The sequence below is a fragment of the Rana temporaria genome, chromosome 1, assembly GCF_905171775.1.
Source record: "Rana temporaria chromosome 1, aRanTem1.1, whole genome shotgun sequence".
Taxonomy (NCBI): Eukaryota; Metazoa; Chordata; class Amphibia; order Anura; family Ranidae; genus Rana; species Rana temporaria.
Window position 1 is genome coordinate 512,379,208 of NC_053489.1, and position 26,841 is coordinate 512,406,048.

General features: G+C 43.6%; 1 protein-coding gene across 4 annotated transcripts in view; it reads left to right on the forward strand.

Annotated features, from left to right (window-relative positions):
- SCOC (short coiled-coil protein) overlaps positions 1–26,225 on the forward strand; it is a 132,386-nt gene extending 106,161 nt beyond the window's left edge. For all 4 annotated transcript variants that reach the window (XM_040331249.1, XM_040331253.1, XM_040331264.1 and 1 more), the window contains exons 2-4: positions 12,986–13,057; positions 16,502–16,585; positions 23,928–26,225. In XM_040331249.1, coding sequence (XP_040187183.1) covers positions 13,033–13,057; positions 16,502–16,585; positions 23,928–24,070 — 252 coding nt within the window. In that variant the 5' untranslated portion in view covers positions 12,986–13,032 and the 3' untranslated portion in view covers positions 24,071–26,225. The remainder of the gene's footprint in view (positions 1–12,985; positions 13,058–16,501; positions 16,586–23,927) is intronic.
- The last annotated feature ends 616 nt before the right edge of the window (positions 26,226–26,841 follow it).

Consider the following 26,841-nt stretch of genomic DNA (forward strand, 5'->3'; position numbering starts at 1 on the left):
GTGACGGCCAGACAACTAGCATTTTCAGAAAGAGGTAAATCTTTCTGTCACCAAAATGTTCTTTTGAAACTTTATAATTGGTGTGTGGGGTTTTTTTTTTTTTTTTTTTCTAGCTCTCATTTATTCCAGCTCTTTCTAGTTTATATTCTTGGTTAAGCTCTTGATTTTTCAGTAGATCTATGCAACCACACAATTATCTTTTTGTAAGGGATAATTCTTACGTTCACTTTTGAGTAGTTGGTTTGCAATGGCTTTTAAGGGTCATTTATGTATATAAATATATAATCGGTTGCATAAGGCGATATCCTTTTGGATGAATTTGTCTTATCAGATGAATGAATGTGCTTATTTTGATGATCTAAGTGCACTTGGCACTGTATTCAGATTTTTATCTAGAGAGATCAATCAAACTGTGGTTAGTAATATTCCTATACATTGCAGGTGTGTGATTCTTAAAAAGCGGATCTCCACTCTAAAGTGGAGTCCCGCTGATCGGCACCCTCCCCCCCCCTCCGGTGTCACATTTGACACCTTTCAGGGGGGAGGGGGTGCAGATACCTGTCTACAGACAGGTATCTGCACCCACTTCCGGCCCTACGATGCGGGCAAAAGACGGGTTTTTCCCTTGCTTCCCGTCCGTCGCCCGTTGTATGCTGGGAACACTCGGCTCCCAGCACACAGCGGGAGCCAATCGGCGGGCGCAGCGCGACTCGCGCATGCGCCGTAGGGAACCGGGCAGTGAAGCCGGAGCGCTTCACTTCCTGGTTCCCTCACCGTGGATGGAGGGGGGAGCAGCAGGGTGACGAGCGATCGGCTCGTCGTCTGCTGCGATTGGCGCTGGACTCCAGGACAGGTAAGTGTCCTTATATTAAAAGTCAGCAGCTGCAGTATTTGTAGCTGCTGGCTTTTAATATATTTTTTTTAGTGGCACATCCGCTTTAACCTCTTGATGCCCACATGGTACATGTGCTGCTGGAAGTGGGCAGCGGGCTTAATGCTCACACGCTGCACATATGTGTCCATGGGTAGCAGTGGTTTCTATGCTAAGAACGCATTTGACCCCCCCCCCCCCCCCCCGCTTATATATTCTTCCACTCCTTTGCTCCCTCTCAGGCCTCCAGCTCCAAAACAAAATCTGGAATACTTGAATACTTCAGTTGGAAGATGTGGTCCTTCAAGTTAAGTCTGGCTCCAAGCCCTCTTCCCACCCTCGATTTATTTATTTTTTTTACTCCATCAACCCTCTGGTTCCAGGAAATCTCAGATGTCTAAATTCGGAGGGCTAGATTCAGTAACCCTTACAACGGGCATATCAGTAGATACGCCGTTGTAAGTCGGAATCCGCGCCGTTGCAACTTTAAGTGTATGCTCAAACTGAGATACACTTAAATGTTGCTAAGATACGACCGGCGTAAGTGTCCTACACCGTCGTATCTTAGGGTGCATATTTACGCTGGCCGCTAGGTGGCGCTGCTGTCAATTTCAGCGTAGAATATGCAAATGAGCTGGATACGCCGATTCAGAAACGTACGTGCACCCGGCGGATTTTTTTACGTTGTTTGCGTAAGGCTTTTTCCAGCGTAACGTTACTCCTGCTATATGAGGCATAGCCAATGTTAAGTATGGACGTCGTTCCCGTGTCGAATTTTGAAAATTTTACGTTGTTTGCGTAAGTCGTTCACAAATAGGGCTTTGCGTAAATTACGTCCACGTCGAAAGCATTGACTATTTGCGATGTGATTAGGAGCATGCACACTGGGATACGTTCACGGACGGCGCATGCGCCGTTCCTGAGAAACGTCATTTACGTGGGGTCATGTTTTATTTACATAAAACACGACCACCTCTTCAGAATTTGAATTTGGCGCGCTTACGCCAGCAGATGTACGCAACGCCGTAACTTAGGGCGCAGGTTCTTTGTGAATCCAGCCCCAGCCTCACTAAGTTACGGCGGCGTAGCGTATCTCAGATACGCTACGCCCGCACAAACTTACGGCGGGCTTTATGAATCTAGCCCAGAGTGTTTTTTTTTCCAGGGGCTAGAGAAACTAGAGTTTCACACATCAAGAAAACAATGAAGCTAAATTGCCACCAGAGGGCGCTGTGTGGCAATCACAAACCTCCTCAGTGTTGGTGACACAATAATGTAACGGTGACAACAGAAAAAAACGTTCTATACATTTCAGTCAGAAAACATATAAGCAAAAAGTGAAAAAATTAAAAAGAATAAATGGAAAATTATATTCAAAGATTAGCAACTGTGACAATATAGTCCATACATTTTTTTTTTTTTTTTGACAGATGAATTATCAAAAACCCCCGTGACGTCCGTAGGGTGGAGCGGGTGATTTAGATGTTCCTTTCAAAGTTGCAAGGTCACCTGACAAGAATCCGGACAATGCTGTGGCATCAGCCATCGATGAGCCACTAAAAGTTGTGCCACTAAAAAATAAACTGACTTGTTCTTTGTTTGTGTAGAGTGGCACATTCTTACCCTGTCCGCCGTCCACATGCTAAACGCAGGGACATTGGTAGTTGGATTTTCTCAGGCATCAATGTTTAGATCTGGGGGTGGGGAACGTGCTCTCAATTTGTAGGTATTTCAAGCCCTTTGCTACAAGTGGGAGGTTCCAGACGTGGATCTTCTGGCAATCACATTGCAAACTAGACAGGATTGTCTTCAGGTCCAGGATCTAGGACTGTACAGTGGACACGCTGGTAATCGGTTCCACCTTATCTATTCCTTTCTGCCTCTCCAGCTTTTCCTTCCTTGTCTGCTCAGCAAGATTTAGGTAGAGGGCATCTCTATGATTCTTACCATACCTGGCCTGGAAGGATGTTATATTTGGATATACTCGGACACCTGGCAGACTCGCCATGGGCCCTAAGAGATCATCCAGACCTTCTTTGTTGCTTACTTTAATGGCATGGCTGTTGAAGCCCAAGTCCTGGGGGACAAGGGCATATCAGATTCAGTCATCCCTGCCCTCTTCAAGGCTAGAAAGTCGACTTCTCGTAAAATCTGCTATTGCACCTGGAAATGCTTATTTTGTAGATTCTGGATAAAATGAGAATCGCCATATTTTTTTTTTTTTTTTGCTTAGAATAATGATCACAAAATCTTGGCATAACATCCTTCACATTGTACAAAAAAATTGGGCTACTGTTTTTTTATCTTATTTTTCTCCCCTCAAAAATTGCAATTGAAAGACAGTTGCGCAAATAGTGTGACAAAATATTGCAACAACCGCAATTTTATTCTCCAGTGTCCCTGCTAAAAAAATGTTTGGGGGTTCTAAGTAATTTACAAGTTAAAAATCTGTATTTTTGCTAGAAAACAGGTGTCAGAGAAAGTCTTTAGGCTGCATTCACACCTGAGCGTCGGTCGTTTTTTCGGGCGGTTTGTCGCGTGTATTCATCAGGGCTGTGGAGTCGGTAGATAAATGTTCCGACTCCGACTCCTCAGTTTTATGTACCTCCGACTCCGACTCCTCTGTATTAATATGCAAATGTATTTTATACATTCCTTGAGGGAAAGAAACGCAACCTACCACAGGACTACTGGCTGGGAAGCCAACAGTCTACTGTATTGCACAGTTTAAGCAAAAGACAAACACAATGAAAACAATCAAGTGGCTGGATAGTAGCAGCAGGCATAAACATCAGGAACAGGATCTTTACCAGTTCAAAAATACAAACCACATTATTTGGTTGTTTTAGAACAAAAACAAAGCTTATCTATAATGAACCAAAAACAAAATCTGTAAAACCTAGAAATGGTTTATATTAATCTTGAAATGTAGTTCTAGGCTTGGCAAATGCAAATCAATTCAATGTAGAGTTCTAAGGAAGAGAATTGCCTCTGCCAGATCCTCTTTCATAGAGGCTCTTAAGTCAGACTTTATTATTTTTAGGGCTGAAAATAATCTTTCGACACTGACTTGGGTGGGTGGCATTGCAGTAACTATTCTGGCCACATCACTAACGATCTCTGGATAAACAAGGATGGCTTCTTCAACAGTAAGTTTTGATGAGCGATCATACTTTTCAACTTCTTTTAGTGCTTTATAAAACTCCTGTTGGAATTTTTTTATTTGGACACTTACTGGTTCTCCAACATGCGTTCCCTGTAAAAGCAGAACACAACACTATGGAAAGTATAAGTATTGCAGCTCCTAATTGTGCGTTGCGTGCCATATAGTGAAGCACATGAAAAGCGCGCTTCTTCACGGTCACTTTACGTGTTCGTTTTGCGGCTACGTGAGGCACTGCATGCATTGGTCTTTATTCTTACAGTAGAGAAGAAGTCATTAATTATAACTTTTTGTGAATTGGGACATTTAAACTTGCTTTTTTTTTTTTTTTTTTTTATTCCAATCTAAATTTAGTAGGAGTCGGAGTCGGTGCATTGTTTGCCGACTCCGACTCCAGGTACCCAAAATTTCCCCCGACTCCGACTCTCCGACTCCACAGCCCTGGTATTCATGCTTATTTGCGCACAGCGTCGTCCGACGTTTTTGTACTTCGACGTTTTTTATTTTAGCCAATAGGAAAAATGATTATCTTTTCATCACTTGTTGCTATGTTGGTAGATTTTTTTTTTTTTTTTTTTATCTTCTGCCTGGATGAAAAGTTCTATTGATTAAAGCGACGAAACGCCCATAGCAAACGCTCGTTGACGCGCAAGTCGCTTGAATCGAGCGTTTTCATTACTTTCTATGGGAAATGGAAACGCTAAAATACGCCCAAACCGCCCGATACACGCGACAAAAAAGGGTCCGGAACTTGTTTGAGCGTCAGGCGTATCGGCGTGCAGATGTGAACCATCTCCACAGGGTATAATGTATTTTTTCCCCTCTAGCGTATTTGAGCGTCGCGCTTCAGGCGACAAAACGCTCAGGTGTGAATGCAGCCTTAAGTGGTTAAGCTGACTTCATTTGCAGACTGTATTCATCCCTTTTGATCTAAAACAGTGGTGGCGAACCTTGATGTTTTGGAACTACATTTCCCATGATGCTCATACACTCTGCAGTGTAGGTGAGCATCATGGGAAATGTAGTTCCAAAACATCTGGGGTGCCAAGGTTCGCCACCACTCATCTAAAAGAACCAAATGATATATTTGTTTTTATCTCAGCGCTGAGCAATGTTGTGATGAATTTTTCTAGTGTTCTATTTTTTGTTTATTTTGAGAACTGCTCTACACTTGTTTCATGAATTGTGGAAATGCTGGATTAAGATCGTGAGGGGGGACGGGGGGGGGGGTAAAATCGAGATTGTGTGTGTTTTTCTTTTTCTTTTTTCTAATTATTTATCGTCCCGCTCTACTATTTTGTGTGGTGCGATCAGGTACAGTCTGATGTAAATATGCTTCTGGCCTTGTGCTATCAAGTGGTAAACCATGGCCATTCTTTTTCATTGACTGTTGGCCTCTCATTTGGGTGTAAGGTGCACCTTTCTTGACCATTTGTCACGAAAGCCTGTTGGTGTTTGCTGTGTTGGCCACCCCTCAGTCAGGCAGCTTTTAGACATTCCATGGTAAAAGACCCCTTTCACACTGAGGCGCTATAGCACTAAAAATAGCGCCTGCAAAGCGACCTGAAAGAGCCGCTCCATTCACTCCGAGGGCTTTCACACTGGATCGGTGCGCTGGCAGGGTATCAGAAAAAGTCAGTTTTTGGCTGCTATCGGGGGTTAAAAGCGCCCAGTGGACGACTAGCGCTGCAAAAACGATGATAAAGCACCCCTAAAAATAGCGGCGTTTTACCGCCGATGCCCGCCACCATAGTAGTTCTTTGAAAACTACAAGACGACAGCCAAAAGGCTTTTGAGACTTGTAGTTATCTATTCAGAGAGGACGTTGAGTGATGCGGCTGGGTGGGCGGAGCCCTGCTCGGCCACGGTTTTTAAAAAATGTTGACAGCTAGCTTCCGAGATCCCCCGCTAGCTGTCAGAGCGGCGCTGGTCTGTGCGTAACATGTTACACCCTGATTATGGGTGTGACATGTTACGAAAGATGAATTTATCCTTTTACGTTGAAAAAGGTTGTGGTGTTTATTTCAGTAAGCTCATCCATGATATTGCATGGACTGGCTTGTGAACGGGTGAATCTGGAATTTCTTTATTGAAATAAAAATCTTGTTGCTGATGGATCATATAAGAAATAAAATGCATGTAGACATCTGAAAACTGGTCTCACCAGAGAGCATTACACTCTATAAAGTATTGTATCAGTTCATCTCTAGCAGGAGCTATATAATGTAATCTCAGTAAGAATCCATTGCTTCCTCCCACTCGTCTCTGGAAGGTTAATCATAAATAAATGTACACAATTGTCCCCCATGGATCTGTGTCTTGTTACATGGCAGAAATGGGCTCGGTGAGGTCAGTGCTATAACCTGCAGCATTTAACTTTCCCTCATCTAACTGCATTACAATTGAATGGGTTTCTATGGGTTGTTTGGCTGGGTTGCTCTGCCTTGTGAAAAGCTCATTATTCTTTATATAGATAATTGGCAGTTGTATTCTGCAATACTGTTTTGTTTGTATGTATGTATATGTATTGTTTTTGTTTTCATTTCTGTAAATCTGATTGGTCCATTAAGATGCCCAGTGTAAATTCAACTAATAATTAGTGTGCTCTTTTCCCCGATGTGCACTCCTTTGTTAAAATAAAGGCAGACAGAAGGCAGTGGGGTCAGTCACCAGTATCGCCTGTGGTCACCCTGCATTGGAGCTTTTCTTACTAGCTTACTATGCCTTGTTCTAAACTGTCTCTCTGCATGGAGGTGGTCATCTTGGTGGGCTTTTGCTTATGTAAGAGCGACCACCAAGGAGAGGGAACACGGCACAGTGGTGACCTCAGCAAATCTTGTGAGACTGGCGGTCAGAGGCACAGTGCCTCATCCTAGGTTCACGTTTGTGCGTAGGGGGAGATGTGCGCAAAATACCCTTTGCAGGCATGCAGTGGGGGACATTATTTCTTAATGGCACCCCAATGCGCCTTGCTAGTGAGCACTCCAAAATGCATGGTAACATACATTTGGTGTGGTGTCGTTCTGAAAAAGGATCATGTACTTATGTGCAATTTTCACACATAGGATAGCCCATTGAAATGATTGGGCTGCTTTAAATGCAATGTGCACAAAACCACATGTACACTGTTGAACCTACGTATGTGTGAACAAAGCCTTAGATCTCATTGTGCGTACTGCCATATTTTACATTTGCACTTACTACAAAGTACACTACTGATATGTCAGGAGAAATTAAAGGCAAAAGGTAAAGTTTTCAGGGTAGTGCTTGACAAATTTTACTTCTAGGAGCCAGCCACGAGCACCTGATGGCCGAATTGAAAATTTGGCTCCAGTGTGGCCCCCCCGCTGGATCCCTGGACAGATAAGTGTCATTATATAAAAAATTACCAGCTACAGTATTTGCTGCTGATGTTTTTTTTCTGAAGGAGCCTGGAATAGCTCTTTAAGGATCCAAAGAAGGTTAAGAGTATAAAATGGCACAATAAAATAAAAGCTATACATTGCTTATATTTACCTGCCAGTCCCATGAGACAATAGGTAATTTTTGGAGTGGCGCACAGTCTAGGTCAGTGGCTCTCAACCTTGCTAGTGCTGTGACCCCTTGATAAATTTTCCCATGTTGTAGGGACCCCTAACAGTAAAATTTTCGTAGCGTGAGTTGTCAGGCAAGACATGTAATTTGCGCCCCTAACCCACGGAAATTTAGCGCTCCCTGAGTCCCTTCCACTCGTACAGTATTAAAACCCCTTATGGTACATTTTAGGATGTACTGTTCTCCTTTCTTTCCCTTTTATCTCTCTCTATCGGCTGGGAAAGTGGTGCGGTCTTCAGGAATAGCCCAGGATTCGTTGACCCCTGCCAAATTGTCATTCGACCCCCAGGTTGAGAACCACTGGTCTAGGTGGATGTGAAGATATGATGTTGGCTAGCAGACTACAGCCCAGTGCATGGGCGTTAGTAGTTAACCACTTCCCGACCTCCTCATGTACATATACGTCAGCAGAATGGCACGGACAGGCACATGTACGTACCTGTACGTCCTCTGCTAGACGTAGGTGGGGGGTCCGATCGGGACCCCCCCCCCGGTACATGCGGAGGTCGGGTTCGCTCGGGGAGCGATCCGGGACGACGGTGCGGCTATTTGTTTTTAGGCGCTCCGTCGCGATCGGTCCCCGGAGCTGAAGAACGGGGAGAGCCGTGTGTAAACACGGCTTCCCCGTGCTTCACTGTGGCGGCGCATCGATCGGGTGATTCCCTTTATAGGGAAGACCCGATCGATGATGTCATTCCTACAGCCACACCCCCCTACACTAGTAAACACACACAAAGTGAACACTAAATGTTACAGCGCCCCCTGTGTTTAACTCCCAAACTGCAACTGTCATTTTCACAATAAAGAATGCAATTTAAATGCATTTTTTGCTGTGAAAATGACAATGGTCCCAAAAATGTGTCAAAATTGTCCGAAGTATCCGCCATAATGTCGCAATCACGAAAAAAATCGATGATCGCCGCCATTAGTAGTAAAAAAAAATTAAAAAAATAAAAATGCAAAAAAACTATCCCCTATTTTGTAAACGCTATAAATTTTGCGCAAACCAACCGATAAACGATTATTGCGATTTTTTTTTTTTTTTTTTTTTTTTTTACCAAAAATAGGTAGAAGAATACGTATCGGCCTAAACTGAGGAAAAAAATAATTATATGTTTTTGGGGGATATTTATTACAGCAAAAAGTAATATTTTTGTTTATAGCGAAAAAAATAAAAACCGCAGAGGTGATCAAATACCACCAAAAGAAAGCTCTATTTGTGGGGAAAAAAGGACGCCAATTTTGTTTGGGAGCCACGTCGCACAACCGCGCAATTGTCTGTTAAAGCGACGCAGTCCCGAACTGTAAAAACCCCTTGGGTCTTTAGGCAGCAATATGGTCCGGGGCTTAAGTGGTTAATGTATCTGTTGGAGGAGCTGCTCAATGGTTTCCGGTAAGCAATGCTCTAAAAGAAGAAATTGTAGTTTTGTCTGCTACCAATTGCATTCCAGAGGAAATGCCAAATTAAAGAAATGTTTCATTATTAAAAAGCCCAATAGAATATAGTATAAATAGGAAAAAAAAAAACCTTGAACAGAAGGGTCGTTCAAAATGGTATTGATGTGGCAGACTTGTACAACTACTGACAGTATAGAAGTTCATTAGAAGTCTAAAGCATCTAACTGGCCTTGTATACTGAGAACACCGTTAGAGACGAACTCCAGGCAGCTATAAAAGACAAATTCATGAAGCTCCGTATTCAACGATGCATTACGTACAGTACATTAACGTGGCTTGGTATTGACCTCATGCTGTCTTGTACAGTAGAGCTCAGGCTAGGGGAGTGCTGTTGGAAAGTGAGGTATAACTTCATCAGTCTGCCGCTGCTTCTTTTCTTGCTTTCTTTCTTGCGCGTTGGCGCTAAAGCACTGCTTAAACTGCTTTTCAGCCTCTAGCGGCCTAAAAAGGGGTTAAAAGTGCCCATGTTGCAGTGCCTTGGCAGCGCTGCCCCTTCATTTCAATAGGCAGGGTGTTTTGGAAGCACTGTATACAGCGCTCCTCAAGCTGCCCCAAAAATGCTGCTTGCAGGACTTTTCTAACGTCTCGCAAGTGCACCGCCCCAGTGGGAAATCACTAGGGCTTTCGCATTTGGGAGGCAGTTTTCAGGCGCTATTTCTAGCACTAAAACGTCTGAAAACTGCCTCAGTGTGAAAGGGGTCTTGCAGGTGTTTTGCGTTAATTCGCTGATTAGTGTGAGGCACCATGAGTCTGAAATATTGAACTTTTTAGCAATATTCTAGTTTTCAGAAATATAGAATTTGGGGTTTTCACTAGCTGTAAGCCATAATTTACCAAAACGACGATAAAAAATCGCTTGAAATATCACTGTTTTACCCCTGGCCCTTTTGGGTCCTGCCAACAATTTACAGTTATGTTCATCATTCTACGTACATATGTTGTTTGTTTTGTATGTGCCTGGTTAATATTGCCCCTACGTGGCCAAACCGTGGCTTGTCCTACACTCTCAAAACCTAATTAACATATTGAAACAGAAATGTATCTCACAGAGGCTTATTTATGAAAGGCAAAACCACTTTGCACTACAAGTGCAAAGTGCACTTGAAATTGCACTGCAAGTGCACTTGGGAGTGCAGTCGCTGTAGATCCGAGGGGTACATGCAAGGGGGAAAAAAAAATTTTTTTTGGCTTGCACATGATTGGATGATAAAATCAGCAGATCTTCCCCTCATTTTAGATCTACCCCTCAGATTTAAAGCAACTGCAATTTCATTTGCACTTTTAGTGCAAAGTGGATTTGCCTTTTGTAAATGAGTGTGTGTGTGTGTGTGTGTGTGTGTGTGTGTGTAATCGAAATTACCATATATACTCGAGTATAAGCCGACCCAAATATGAGCCGAGGCACCTAATTTTACCACAAAAAACTGGGAAAACGTATTGACTCGAGTATAAGCCTAGGGTGTCCATCTGCGTGCTTCCATCTTCACCTGGTCTTACTTCTGGGGTTGGGTGGCCGGTCCTTCAAAGCGAATGCGCTAGCGACATCGCTGGCTGCAGTAAATATCTCCTAAAAGGTGCAAGTTTAGGAGATATTTACAGTAACTATAGGTAATCCTTTATTATAAGGCTTATCTATAGGTACAAATTATGCATGGGAGTTTACTCCCACTTTAAGGAGGGATAACGCATCGCTTAAAGCGGATGTCCGCTGAAAAACAAATATTAAAAGCCAGCAGCTAAAAATACTGCAGCTGCTGTTTTTTAATATTAGGACACTTGCCTGTCCTGGAGTTCAGCGCCGTCCGCAGCAGAGGACGAGCGATCGCTTGTCACTCTGCTGCCCCCCCCATCCTTGATGAGGGAACCAGGAAGTGAAGCGCTCTGGCTTCACTGCCCGGTTCCCTACGGCGCATGTGCAAGTCACGCTACGCCTGATGATTGGCTCCGGCTGTGTATTGGGAGCCGAGTGTTCCCAGAACACAACGGGGGACGGGAGGTGACGTCATGCCCGCAGTTTACCTGAAACTGTGTGGCTGGAAGTGGGTGAAAATACCTGCACCACCCCTCCCCCCCCCCCCCCCCCCTGAAAGATGTCAAATTTGACACTTTAGAGTGGAGCTCCGCTTTAAATAATAATAAGTAGATGGTCTGTGTGTGTGTGTGTGTGTGTGTGTGTGTGTGTGTGTGTGTGTTTTTTTTTTTTTTTTCCCCCCCAGCTTTTGGTGGATGCCTTGTGACTCCATGGTATCAGTTTGATTTGTTACTTGGACCTCCTCAAACTCCTGTTGGACTCTACCAGATTGGCCAGATCTCTTGCTATAGGGGTTGATCCACCATCCTGTTTTTTTCAGGCGCTGGCTCTAATGGGTTGGCGTTTGAAGCCCATGTTTTAACGATTAGGGGTCTCCTGTGTGCAATCATCCCTACATTCCTAAAAGCTAAGAAATGTACTTTCTGCAAAGTCTATAATCACATCTGGAAGGCCTACTTTGGCCCAGGAAGAAATATCTTGACACATATGTTCTTTCCCCTGGTCTGGATCAGCATTTGGAAGATAGACCTAACTATAACAAATCTTAACCACTTGACCACTGGGCACTTAAACCCCCTTAATCACCAGACCAATTTTCAGCTTTCGGTGCTCTCACAATTTGAATGACAATAACTCAGTCATACAAGATTGGACGGAGCGATCACGTGGTAAACGGCCGCTATCTGTGGCAATTTACCGCGACGGGGCGCGCGGGAGAGCGACTCTGGGAGGATGTCAATGTACGCCCTCCCAGAGTTAAGCAACCGCCCTGTAGACGTATATTGTCTATAGGGCGGTGATTAAGTGGTTAATGATCCATCCTTCTGACTAATCTGTAAAAAAAGAAAAAAAGTGTCTACGTGCCTATTTTTAATCCACTCATACCCAGTTATGTGATCCTACAGCTCTGGCTCCCCTGTGTCAGTGAGTGGCTGCTGCTGGGGAGAGGAGGCAGTGCCTGCAAAAGCACAACCATGTAAGTAGGGTTGGGGGGGTGTCCCAGAATGGCAGTTTGGAAATGTGGTCCCCCTACATGTAAGCCAATGAACTCCTGGAATTCAGTTGTTTTTAGAGTGCTCTCTTACACAGAGCTGCAGTTTTTGATCAAAGCGGATTGAGGCTGGGTTCACATCTAAGCCGCATGTGGCTCATAGCAGGGGGTCTTGTGCGTCACTGTTTTGGGTCTGATTGCAGCTCCAATTTTTGGCTGAATTCGGACCTAAAACGAGCCAAAAGACACACAGGGCCAGGTGCAAATTTGCACCGGAGCCATAGCGGAGATATTGTAACCAGCTACGTAGAGAGCTGGTCGCAATATCCTGCTATTGCGAATTGGATGCAGGTTCCCTAGTGTGAACCCAGCCTGAAAATGGGTAAATACACAGGTTTCCACGTATGTAATAGAAAAACCTAATAGGATTAGGAACATCTCAGCAACTCCAAGCTCAGCCACTGTCTCTCCTGGGAGAGCGCACTGCACATGCGTGGGGTTTTGACCAAGGTGGCTAATTTACTGCTGTGATACTGCAGAAGCACATCCAATGACTGGAGCATTCTAGTAACAAGGCACAATAAGAGAATGCTAACTCAGTTTTTTGTGCCGCATCTGGCCTGCAGGTATAAGTTGATCAACAGTCTTGCATATTGTGTGTGAATAAAAAAAAAAATATATAATATATATTTTATTTCTCACACTAGAGTGTGAAAACCAGTCTCCAACAGATATAAAACGACTATAACTGATATATCGCTTCTCAGAAAGCTAAGAATGTTTAATTCTAAAGAAAATTGTACCACCTTCTAGCATGGCATCCTGATTTCTGATGCATTTGTGAACTGAAATTTTTATTTTTTTTCTGTTCCACAGATTTTCGTACTTTGCAGTTAGAGTTCAGTCCACTAGACTCCTCCTCAATGATGATGAACTCTGACATGGATGGTATGTATAATTGCATATTTGTTTTCCAGTGGAGCTGTGCATGACAATTGATTGGCTTCTATCTTTTATTTTCAAAGCAAAAAGCGGAACTAAACTCATCAATTTAGCGGTTTCCCCAAAAAATTATATTCAAAGCATGCCATGAATGATAACTGTCAAGGCTGCTTCTGCTCTTAAAGCGGGAGTTCACCCATAAAACAATTTTTCCCCTTAGATGGATGCTCGTTTTGTCTAGGGGAATCGGCTAGTTGTTTTAAAATATGATCCGTACTTACCGTTTTCGAGATGCATCTTCTCCGTCGCTTCCGGGTATGGGTTTTCGGGAGCGGGCGTTCCTTCTTGATTGACAGTCTTCCGAGAGGCTTCCGCCGGTCGCATCCATCGCGTCACTAGTAGCCGAACGTCGGTGCGGCTCTATACTGCGCCTGCGCACCGACGTTCAGCTTCTTTCGGAAAATCGTGACGCGATGGATGCGACCGTCGGAAGCCTCTCAGAAGACTGTCAATCAAAATAGGAACGCCCAGTCCCGCAGCCCATACCCGGAAGCGGCGGAGAAGATGCATCTCGTAAACGGTAAGTACAGCTCATATTTTAAAACAACTAGCCGATTCCCCTAGACAAAACGAGCATCAATCTAAGGGGAAAAAGCGTTATGTACGGGTGAACCCCCGCTTTAACCAAACCGTCAAGCCATCAAATGGCTGGTGTCATGACCAATCACATGCAGAAAAATGGCAACTGCAGGTCAGAGGCCAAGATGGCAGCTTCCTTGGCTAGGAGGGTTTAGTTCCGCTTTACCTGAACAAGTTAAGGATAGAATCTGATTGCATAGCTGCTCCAGTTTTGATAAATTCCCTTTTAAACAAATGTAAATGTACAGCGGACAAAATAAATATTGAACACGTCATCTTTTTTCTAGGTAAATATATTTCTAAGGCGCTATATTGACATGAAATTGTCACCACATGTCGGTAAGAGTCAGTTCACACTGGGGCGACCTGGGATCCCACTTCAAGACTCCCCAAGTCGCGCGGTCGAGAAAATTAATGAAAGTGAATGGGAGCCATCTTGATGTACACTACTGAGGTCGCTCCGACTTCAGAAAAGGTTCCTGTACTACTTCAATCCGACTTCTAGGCGACCTGTACCCATTGATTTCAATGGAAGTCGCCTCCAAGTCGGATCCCCGTTCACAGTAAGGCAACTTTACAGGAAGTCGCCCCAGTGTGAACCTGTTCTAAGGCAAGCTTTTCCCTCCCACAGGGGAACTCCACGACAAATTTTAAAGAAAAAACCGTCATGGGTTCCCCCTCTAGGAACATACCAGTCCCTGAGGTCTGGTATGGACTTCAAGGAGAACCCCCTACGCCGAAAAAAACGGCGTGGGGTTCCCCCCAAATCCATACCAGACCCTTATCCGAGCACGCAGCCCGGTCAGGAAAGGGTGTGGGGACGGGCGAGCGCCCCTCCTGACCCATACCAGGCGGCATGCCCTCAACATGGGGGGGGTGCTTTGGGGCGCCCTGTGCCCAAAGCACCTTGTCCCCATGTTGATGGGGACAAGGGCCTCTTCCCGACAACCCTGGTCGTTGGTTGTCGGGGTCTGCGGGCAGGGGGCTTATCGGAATCTGGGAGCCCCCTTTAATAAGGGGGCCCCCCACCCTATGTGAGTATGGGGGTACAACATACCCCTACCCATTCACCTGGTGGTAAATAAAAAAAAAAAAAAACACTACACAGGTTTTTAAAGTAGTTTATTAGGCAGCTCCGGGGGTCGTCTTCGGGGGTCTTCTGCCGAGCACGAACGCTGTCTTCTTTCAGCTCTTTTACCAGCGGTGGCCCAGTCTTCTCCTCCCTTCTTCTGACTTCGGGGGGGGGTCTTCTGACTTCGGGGGGGGGGGGTCTTCTGACTTCGGGGGGGGGGGGGGTCTTCTGACTTCGGGGGGGGGGGGGGGGTCTTCTGACTTCGGGGGGGGGGGGTCTTCTGACTTCGGGGGGGGGGGGGGTCTTCTGACTTCGGGGGGGGGGGGTCTTCTGACTTGGGGGGGGGGGTCTTCTGACTTGGGGGGGGGGGGTGGCGGGGTCTTCTTCCGACTTCTCCGCTCTCTTCTCCCGCTCTCCGGTTCTTTTTCTCTTCTGCCGGGCACTACAGCTGTCTTCTTTCAGCTCTTTCACCAGGGGGGGGGGGGGGCGGTCTTCTGCGTCGCCTTCTTCTCTTCTTCTCCTCTTTGATGTTGACTCAACGCTCCCTCCCGCTGTAATGGCCGATGTGCGGTGCACAGGGATTTATATAGGCCTCTTATGCCGTCACAGTCCCAGCATGCTACGGGTGGTGACGTCACCACCTGGAGTATGCTGGGACTGTGACATCATAAGAGGCCTATATTAATCGCCTCACACCGGCCATTACAGCGGGAGGGAGCGTCGAGTCAATATCGAAGAGGAGAAGAAGGTGACGCAGAAGACTGGGCCCCCCGCTGGTGAAAGAGCTGAAAGAAGACAGCGGTGGTGCCCGGCAGAAGAGAAAAAGAACTGGAGAGCGGGAGAAGAGAGCGGAGAAGTCGGAAGACCCCCCCAAAAAAGTCGGAAGGGAGAAGACCGGGCCACCGCTGATAAAATAGCTGGAAGAAGACATCGGTGGTACCCGGCAGAAGATCCCACTTCCCACCCCTGACCATTCCGAGTATTCCCCATTTATCACTACCCTCTGAACTTGCCCTTGTAGACAGTTTTCATCCATGTACTCACATTATGATCCATGCCAATGGACCTTGCTTTGTACAGTAAACGTTTATGGGGAACTGTGTCAAATGCTTTTGCAAAATCCAGATACACCACGTCTACGGGCCTTCCTTTATCTAGATGGCAGCTCGCCTCCTCCATAGAATGTTATTAGATTGGTTTGGCACAAACGATTCTTCATGAATCCATGCTGATTATTGCTAATGGTAAAGTTTTCATTCATAAATCTTGTATATAGTCCTGTATACCCTCCAAGAGCTTGCATACTATTGATGTTGGGCTAACTGGTCTGTACTTCCAGGGATGTATTTTTGCCCTTTTTAAATATTGGTGCTACATTGGCTTTTCTCCATTGGCTTTTCTCCAATCAGCTGGTACCATGCCAGTCAGACTGTCAGTAAAAATTAGGAACAATGGTCTGGCAATTACTTGACTGAGTTCCCTAAGGACCCTCAGGTGCAAACCATCTGGTCCCAGTGATTTATTAATGTTAAGTTATCCAAAAGCTCAGTTTCACCATCAGGAGCTGGTGAGGAGGCCTTAAAGTGGAAGTTCCACTTTTGGGTGGAACTCCGCTTTAAGTTTTACCACCATATCTTCATTTTGCTTAGATTTGTTTTCCCCCATGTGTTCAGCTTGTAGCTTCACTCATACAAATCTTGTTTATTCTAATATAAATCCTATTTTAATTTTATTCATAGCTCTGGAAGTAGAAAATCAAGTAGAACTAGAAGAAAAGACTCGACTGATTAACCAGGTCCTGGAACTGCAGCACACTTTAGAAGGTAAAACCATTCTGTGTCTGTTTCTATCCAAGTTCTTTACATAAAAGCAGTATTCAACCCAAAAGCAACCATTTATTATATTGTAGCTTACCAATTCTTAGATGTGATTGCTTCATTGTTTTTTTTCTTTTTGTTTTTTTTTTTCATCTGGTGATCCAGTCAGTAAGTCTGCCCCCTCCAAAATAACAAGTTCTCTGGCAAAATGCATCAGGCACAGAGATGAGACAAACCATTTAACACTAACATGACTGCTTACAATGATCAGCGTTTATGTAAGACTTTTATCCCAAAAGAATAAAACTGTTGCTATAACTGCATATTAAAGTGCTGCGCAAACTGTTGGCGCTATATAAACCCAGTGTAGTAATAATATAATGTATTAGCTGGCGTTTGGCTTGAATTTGTTAATCGAAATCTGCTAGTGCATCTTAACACTCCCCTCCCCCCCAGAGTGACAATGCTGCTGTCCAAAGGTGCCCCTGTGCTCCTTCATTCAGAGTGGAGGCACTCTAATACTGACCAGGTCACCAGCTGAAAACAGAGGGGAACCTAAAAAGAAATCTAATGCATCTAATGATTTTAAAACTGCATTTTTTATATATACAGTTGCAATAAATATTATGTGAACCCTTTTGGAATGATATGGATTTCTGCACAAATTGGTCATAAAATGTGATCTGATCTTCATCTAAGTCACAACAATAGACAATCCCAGTCTGCTTAAACTAATAACACACAAATAATTAAATGTTACCATGTTTTTATTGAACACACCATGTAAACATTCACAGTGCAGGTGGACAAAATATGTGAACCCCTAGACTAATGACATCTCCAAGAGCTAGTTGGAGTGAGGTGTCGGCCAACTGGAGTCAAATCAAATCAATGAGATTGGAGGTGTTGGTTACAACTGCCCTGCCCTTTAACAAACACACACCAGTTCTGGGTTTGCTTTTCACAAGAAGCATTGCCTGATGTGAATGATGCCTTGCACAAAAGAGCTATCAGAAGACCTACGATTAAGAATTGTTGACTTGCATAAAGCTGGAAAGGGTTATAAAAGTATCTCCAAAAGCCTTGCTCTTGCGGTAAGACAAATTGTCTTTGAATGGAGAAAGTTCAGCACTGCTGCTACTCTCCTTAGGAGTGGCCGTCCTGTAAAGATGACTGCAAGAGCACAGTGCAGACTGCTCAATGAGGTGAAGAAAAATCCTAGAGTGTCAGCTAAAGACTTACAAAAGTCTCTGGCATATGCTAACATCCCTGTTAGTGAATCTACGATACGTAAAACTCTAAACAAGAATGGATTTCATGGGAGGATACCACAGAGGAAGCCACCGCTGTCCAATAAAAACATTGCTGCAGGTTTACAGTTTGCACAAGAGAACCTGGATGTTCCACAGCAGTACTGGCAAAATATTCTGTGTACAGATACAACCAAAGTTGAGTTATTTGGAAGAAACACACAACACTATGTGTGGAGAAAATGAGGCACAGCACACCAACATCAAAACCTCATCCCAACTGTGAAGTATGGTGGTGGGGGCATCATGGTTTGGGGCTGCGTTGCTGCATCAGGGCCTGGACAGATTGCTATCATCAAAGGAAAAATGAATTCCCAAGTTTATCAAGACATTTTGCAGGAAAACTTAAGGCCATCTGACCACCAGCTGAAGCTCAACAGGAGATGGGTGTTGCAACAGGACAACGACCCAAAGCATAGAAGTAAATCAACAGAATGGCTTAAACAGAAGAAAATACGCCTTCTGGAGTGGCCCAGTCAGAGTCCTGACCTCAACCCGATTTGAGATGCTGTGGCATGACCTCAAGAAAGCGATTCACACCAGACATCCCAAGAATATTGCTGAACTGAAAGAGTTCTGTAAAGAGGAATGGTCAAGCATTACTCCTGATCGTTGTGCATGTCTGATCTGCAACTACAGGAAACGTTTGGTTGAAGATATTACTGCCAAAGGAGGTTCAACCAGTTATTAAATCCAAGGGTTCACATACCTTTTCCACCGGTCTTTTGAATGTTTACATGGTGTGTTCAATAAAAACATGGTAACATTTAATTCTCTGTGTGTTATTTAAGCAGACTGTGATTGTCTATTGTTGTGACTTAGATGAAGATCGGATCACATTTTATGACCAATTTGTGGAGAAATCCATATCATTCCAAAAGGTTCACATACTTTTTATTGCAACTGTATGTACTTGTGTGTGTATATGTGTATATATATGTATATGTGTATATATATATATATATATATATATATATATATATATATATATATATATATATATATATATATATATATATATATATATATATATAATATTGTATGTATGTATATGGTTTAATACCGCTTTGACGTCGGTTTCTTTTTATGTGAATGTGTTTTTTAGTAGAATAGACATACACGGGGGGGGGGGGGGAATGAGAGCCTTTCTGCAGTCAGATTAGTGAATAATGAAATCTGATTGGTTGAGTTACACACCATCCTTTTTTATTTATTTAAGTCAAATAACATTCTTGTCTGCATTTAAAATGATTAAACTATGCACTCATCTCCTGCCAGAAATGCATTGCTTGTGATTGATTTTGTTTTCCATTAAATGTAATATTTTCCTGCTGTATGGCTTGTTGCGCCGTTATCCTAAATGGGTCTCCCGGCTGGTGATATAGCACAGTCAAAATGTTATGTTGATTTTTGGAGGTCTGCAATCATTTGAAAATATGTTATTATGATGGTTCCCAGATTAGTCACTTGATTTGTTGTGTTTGCAGAAGCAAACGTCTAAATGCGTGTTCCTCAGCAGCATCTATATATCATCGTTTCACATCTTCACAAAATGCATATCCCAAGATTCCTTTCTGCAGCATATAAAGCTGGAAGTGCAGTTGGATGGATGACAGAATGAGATGCTTCCATTCTCATCCAAATGTCAGCCTTCTGAAGAGAGGAGCAGTGATGGTTGGGGCTTCTTGACCCAAGTCCTGATGTTTCAGAAGAGAGCAGCAATGACCATTGTGCCATCTGAGACTAGGGTGTTATGTCGGCCTTCTTAAAGCGGTGGTTCACCCTAAAATCCACTTTCTGTCACTAGATCCAGCATACTGCTGACATCTGCAGTATGCTGGATTTTTTTTTCTTTTTTTTGTACTTATCGTTTTATCCGTATGTCTGCTCCGGCTCGAGCGGGGAATCCATCGGGGAATGGGCATTCCTAAGTAAAGCGCAGTTGATTGACGGGCTTGGATAGCACGTCACACCTTCCGGAAATAGCCGACGTGACTCTCGGCTGCTTACGGCGCTATACGGCGCCTGCCGTGTAGAGCTGACTGCGCAGGCGCCGTAAATTGCCGAAAGTCACGTCGGCTATTTCCGGAAGGTGTGACGCGCTATCCAAGCCCGCCAATCAACTGCTCTTTACTTAGGAACGCCTATACCCGGAAGGATACGCCGCTCTGAGCCGGAGCAGACATACGGATAAAACGATAAGTACAAAAAAAAAGAAAAAAAAATCCAGCATACTGCAGATGTCAGCAGTATGCTGGATCTAGTGACAGAAAGTGGATTTTAGGGTGAACCACCGCTTTAACAGAGGAGCAGTGATGGGTGGGGCAAAGAAGAATGGGCAAAAATGTCACTCTCTAGATGTGCAAAGCTGGTAGAGACATCCCCAAAAAGACTTGCAGCAAAAGGAGGTTCTACGAAGTATTGACTCAGGGGGGCTGAATACAAATGCACCCCACACTTTCCATAAATGTATTTGCAAATAAAATACCGTTTATCATTTTTCCTTCCACTTCACAATGAAACACGTAAATTTGCTGTCCCCTCAAATTAACTCAACACGCAGCCATTAATGTCTTAACAGCTAGCAACAAAAGTGAGTACACCCCCTAAGTGAAAATGTCCAAATTTGGCCCAAAGTGTCAATATTTTGAGTGGCCACCATTATTTTCCAGCACTGCCTTAAGCCTCTTGGGCATGGAGTTCATCAGAGCTTCACAGGTTGCCACAGGAGTCCTCTTCCACTCTTCCACTATTCCATGAGGACATCACAAAGCTGGTGAATTTTGAAGACCTTGCGCTCCTCCACCTTCTGTTTTTTGAGGATGCCCCACAGATGCAGTGGTTGTCTTGGAGGTGCGTTTGGGGTTGTCGTCATGTTGGAATACTGCCTTGCGGCCCAGTCTCTGAAGGGAGGGGATCATTCTCTGCTTCAATATGTCACAGTACATGTTGGCATTCATGGTTCCCTTAATGAACTGTAGCTCCCCAGTGCCGGAAGCACTCGTGCAGCCCTAGACCATGACACTACCAAGCTTGGCTGTAGGCAAGACACTCCTGTCTTTGTACTCCTCACCTGTTTGCCACCACACACACTTGACACCATCTGAACCAAATAATTTTATCTTGGTCTCCTCAGACCACAGGACATGGTTCCAGTAATCAATGTCTTTAGTCTGCTTGTCTTCGGTAAACTGTTTGCAGGCTTTCTTTTACATCCTCTTTAAAAGAGGCTTTCTTCTGAGACGACAGCCATGCAGAGCAATTTGATGCAGTGTGGTGTTTGGCCTGAGCACTGAGAGGCTGACCCTCCACCCCTTCACCCTTTGCAGCAATACTGGCAGCCAGGGCCGGACTTACCCTTGTGGCTTGACTGGGCTCAAGCCCATGGGCCCCCCGGATGGTAACCCTTTTTATTTTTATTTTTTTAGGGGTCCGGTGGCCCGTAGAGCCCCAGACAGCAACCCCCCCCCTTTTTTTATTTATTTTTTTATTAAAAAAAAAAAGTGTGTAATATATATATATATATATATATATATATATATATATATATATATATATATATATATATATATATATATATATCTCCCCAGGGCCCCGGATGGTAACCTCCCTTTTTTTTTTTTTAATTTTTTTTTATAGATGTTCATTTTTTTTTGGTTTATTAAAGGGCCCAGGGCCCCAGATGGCTACCCCTATATATATATATATATATATATATATATATATATATATATATATATATATATATATATATATATATATATATATATATATATATAATTTTCTCAATTTGCAGCAGCCCCCCCGTTTCTTAATTTCAGGTGGCAACCCCCCCCCCCCCCCCCCTGGTTCTCTGCTCCAAGGGGACCATGCCATAAGCTGTGTAAGGGGCCCCAAAATTCCTGATGGCGGCCCTGCACATACCTCCCAACACGCACGGATTCTGCGGGACTTTCCCGCACAGACAGCCTTCCCGCACTGCAAGAGGAGGCAGCACGGAAGCAGGAGGAACCGGAGCGGTGTGTGGAGGACTGTGGCTGCTGAAGAGAAGAAGGCCGACAGCCGGGCTAATGACAGTCTGTGGCCCCGGCTGTCGGCACAGGTGAGAGGCCCTTCCCTCCCGCTCAACTGCAAACCCCCCCCCCCCCCCCAGGAGGAACCGGAGCGGTGTGTGGATGTCTGCTGAAGGGAAGAGAGCCGACACATTCCGTGCACAGGTGAGAGGTACCCCCCACTCAACAACTTTAATGCGCCCCCCGCTCAAGAACTTCAATTTGCCCCCCCGCTCAACAACTTTTTTTTATTTTTTTTTTTATTTTTATTGTTTTTTTTAACAATTACAACCAGACAGGAGCCCCCCGCTCAACAACTATGATTTCCCCCCCCCCCTCCCCAATTCTCGGCTCCAGGGGGCCCCTTCAACACTCAAGCCCAGGGGCCCCCACCACCCTAAGTCCTGCCCTGCTGGCGGCACTCGTATGTCAATTTCCTAAAGACAACCTCTGGATATGACGCTGAGCACATACACCCAACTTCTTTGGTCCACCATGGCGAGGCCTGTTCTGAGTGGGTCCTGTCCAGTTAAACCGCTTTATGGTCTTGTCCACCGTGCTGCAGCTCAGTTTCAGGGTCTTGCCAATCTTCTTATAGCCTAGGCCAGTGGTTCTCAACCTTCTAGTGCCGTGACCCCTTGATAAAATTTCCCAAGTTGTGGGGACCCCTAACAGTAAAATTATTTTCATAGCGTGGGTTGTCAGCACCCAAGGCAAGACAAGTAATTTTCGCCCCTAACCCACAGACATTTAGTAATCCCTGAGTCTCTTCCACTTGTACAGTATTAAAACCCATTATGGTACATTGTAGGATGTCCCACTCTCTCTCTTTTGTTTGCCTTCCTTTCCCTTTTATCTCTCTCTATCCTAATTTCTTGTTTTTTTTCCCCCATCCCTCCCCTTAGGCGTCTTTCTTGTTCTTTCTCTTATTCTTTCTCTTCCTTTTTCTTTGTACCTCCCCCTCTTTCCTCTCCCTTCCATGTATTCTCTATCTCCTTGTTGGGGGGAGGGGGGGTTGAGTGGCAGTGCTGGGTGGAGTTCTGATCAGCAAACTTAGGTGATCTTGATGAAGGTCATTTACTGATCTGAGAACTGTAGTGGGGACTTTTAATGGCAACTATAATCACAGGTAGTGTTACTCACTGTGTCTCCGGCTTTGCTGTGTCTCGTAGCAGTGACACCTATGCTGAAATCAGGAGATAGGGTCTCCTTCAGCCCCTTCCACTTCACATTCCTCACCAGTCAGCTGACCTCTAGTGTCTGCCCCCCAGTCTTCCTGTGAACTCAATGGGTGGCTGTGAAGAGGGTGATTGGGTTGGCCGTGGGCTCCAGGAACAGCTCAGCTGGGCGGCCACATGCTCCAGAGACAGCCCAGATGGGTGGCCACAGGCTCCAGAGACAGCCCAGCTGGGCAGCCACAGGCTCCAGAGACAGCCCAGCTGGGCAGCCACAGGCTCCAGAGACAGCCCAGCTGGGCAGCCACAGGCTCCAGAGACAGCCCAGCTGGGTGGCCACAGGCTCCAGAGACAGCTGCAAAAAGTCTGGGAGAGAGCTGTGCGGGCTTCAGGAACAGCCCAGGATTTGGTGACCCCTGGCAAATTATCATTCGACCCCCGAGGGGGTCCCGACCCCCAGGTTGAGAACCACTGGCCTAGGCCATCTTTTTGTAGAGCAACAATTTTTTTCCTCAGAGTTCTTTGGTGTGTTTGTGTCTGTTTTTTAAATGTTTTTTTTTTTTTATATGAACTTTTTTTAAACTTAAGCGCTATGATGGGCTGGCACTTCCATCTGGTTAAGGTTTAAATTAGATGTGCCTTGAAAAACCTATAGAGCTCATTGAGATCCAAATTTTTAGGTAAATGACTAATAATTGATTGTGTTTTATAGATGTAACATATGCATACATTTTTGCAGTAAGCTTGTACTGTCCGATATAACTTTGCTTAGGGCTACAGGATACACTGATGATGATTTGTCTACCTACAGATCTCTCAGCGCGGGTCGATGCGGTTAAAGAAGAAAACCTGAAGCTCAAGTCAGAAAACCAAGTTCTTGGACAGTATATTGAGAACCTCATGTCGGCCTCTAGTGTCTTCCAAACAACAGACACCAAGAGCAAGCGGAAGTAGTGCATCTTTGCCGTCACTGGTTTTACTTGTACAGTACCTGAGTAGCATATGTGGGTCCAGTTAGTATAGAATGTGCATTCAACCAGACAGTACTTGTGTAGATCGGTTCTATGTATAGTGACTGCACAAACAATACTACGTTAATAAAATGGCTTCACTGTTTTTTTAATATATTAACAACAATAACCGAAAACCAAAGGCCAACACATGCAGTTTTGAAGTTTCACGATGTCCTATAAATACATTCGTTTTTAAAATCAAAGCTTTACACCAATATCCTTGTAGATATTTAGTTGGATAAAATAACTTTTGTTTTAATTTTTTTTTTTTTTAAACTCTGATGTGGGTGCTAAACGTTTCCTTTTTTTTGTTTTTTTTTTTTACCTGCAAAAAAATGACACTACATCTACACTACATGGATCTTGTTATAATCCGTCAAACAAGATCCTAACTTTTTTGTTTTTAGATGTTGTATATGAAATATTGAGAACCGCTCAGCCTAAAAAAAAAAAATTCTTCATTTCGGATTCATATTATCCCATGCATCTTAAATGTGTTAAATTGTTTGCATAAGCATAGATTTTCTATGCAGCCATCTCACACCTTCCTTGCAGCCCTTGGCTAGTTTTAGGCTTTAAAATAAACCTGATGGAGGGGGCCATTGCCAATCTCTTCTTGGGAAATGGTTATTTGACTGGTTGTCATGCTGACCCTCTTGCTCCTCCCAATATTTTGCTTTAATAAAACAAATCGGTAAGTCTAACCCACTAGGTTCAAAACTTTGAGTTACTGATGTGGAATAAGCAGCCAGATTTGGAAAGTCAAAACAAGCTGAGAGATCGATAATGACCGCCTGCTTATTTTCCTTTTAATTGGTTTACTTTTAACTGAGTTGTTAATTTTTTAGTAGCTCACTGTACTTTTTTTTTTAAATTATTGCATATATTTATTACTTGGATAAGAACATGTTTGCCCTTACCCTTTTTCTTTAGAAGAATCCTGGATTCAATTTTAAATTGCGGTGATTAGTTACTGTGTAAATTGAGGTGGTGTAGCAGACCCCCCCCCAGTGTATGCGTAGCCTTTCTAAAACCAATGAAAGCCTTTGCCAATTCCCCCTCTCCAGTCAACATTTGGTTCTATGAGTGTGATTTACCATAACGGATGAGAACCCTTTTTGATAATACACATCGGGGTGATGAAAGTATTTCATAATGCAGCAGGTAACCCTTACTATGGAGCACAGAGTCATTGTTTTCTAGTAGGTGCCCTTTTTCCCTCTCTAATGAATAATAAATGATTTGGCATCCACAATCGAGATTTATAAGTTTTTGTAAATTTAGCTTTTAAAAACCTACTCCTGTGATTTTCAATAGATGTTGTCTGTACCTGCAGTTTCTAATCTCATATAGGTATGGTATAAAGGTATACTAGTCATTGGCTGCAAGATCAAGATTACCTTTAAGCATCCTGTGTAGGTTTAATTTTTTTTATTTTTTATTTCCTATTCTTGTTCTGCATTCCCTTTTTAAATTATTTAATGACCCCATTCCAGCCTTGGGCTGCTTGGTCAGTATCACGTGAGCGTAATGCTACCTTGTAAGATCAGAACAGTATTCACTGTAAAATATTGTAGGGTGTATGTGTTTTAGCAAATGTGTATTTATTTTTTTGTGACGATATGTTTGTTTACCAAACACCAAGGGCGGTGTTAGATATTTGCACCTCACAAGATTTTAAGTGCTAGGCCGTAAATGTCTAATCGGCATATCCTTGCTTGGTAGTGTATAGGAAATGCCAGGGATTGGGGTGACAATGCATTACATGACTGGTTTCTTTTCTTTTTCTCATTCCCTAATTATTTAGAGAAGAAGCCCACTTGATACATTTTATACCTGACTGACCGTTATTTGCCAACATACGTGAATGTCTTGTTTATAAAAGAGCCATACTTCCTACGGTGCCAATCACGGCTGGGCATTTTCTTGAGGAGCACATGTATTAAAGTAGCACGTGTACGGGAAAACAAGGCGTAAAGGGATTTGGTGAGATGTAACTCAGTAATTACTATACTGACAAGTTTACATCCTTAGTTTATTCTAATTCATTCTGCAAGAAAGAATTCTGAAATTAAAGTGTTTTTTTATTTATTCCATTCCTCTGTGTAACTGTCTTTATTCATTTTGAGGCATTTGTGGTAATTTTCTACACATTTTGGACCTTCTGCATTGTTCAATTTCAGGCATATAGTAAAAAAAAAAAAAATCCATGATTAATTGATTAAAAAATATGTATTGGTATCTGGTAGAGCCACACAATCGTTAAGAATCAAGATTGCGATTTTTTTCCCCCTCGCGATCTTAAAGCATATTCCCAATTCTCTGCTCAAGCCGACCACTGTAAAAAAAATAAAAAAAGGCAGTCTGCCAAGTTTCACAACATCGCTCAGCTAACTATAATCATTTTAACATTGTTCTTTAAATCAAAGGAATGAACTTTGAATGATTTTATCTTGAAACCAACAAGTGTCAGAAAAAGGTTTTCTTTTTTTTCTGCTAGAAAATTACTTGGAACCCACAAACGTGTGTGTGTGTGTGTGTGTGTGTGTGTGTGTGTGTGATAAATAAATAAATAAATATATATATCATTTTTAACAGAGACCCTAGAGAACAAAATAGTGGTTGTTGCAATATTTTATGCCATGCTGTATTGCCGTAACGGTCTTTTAAATGCAATTGTTTTGGAATGAATTAAAAAAAAAAAAATAGACA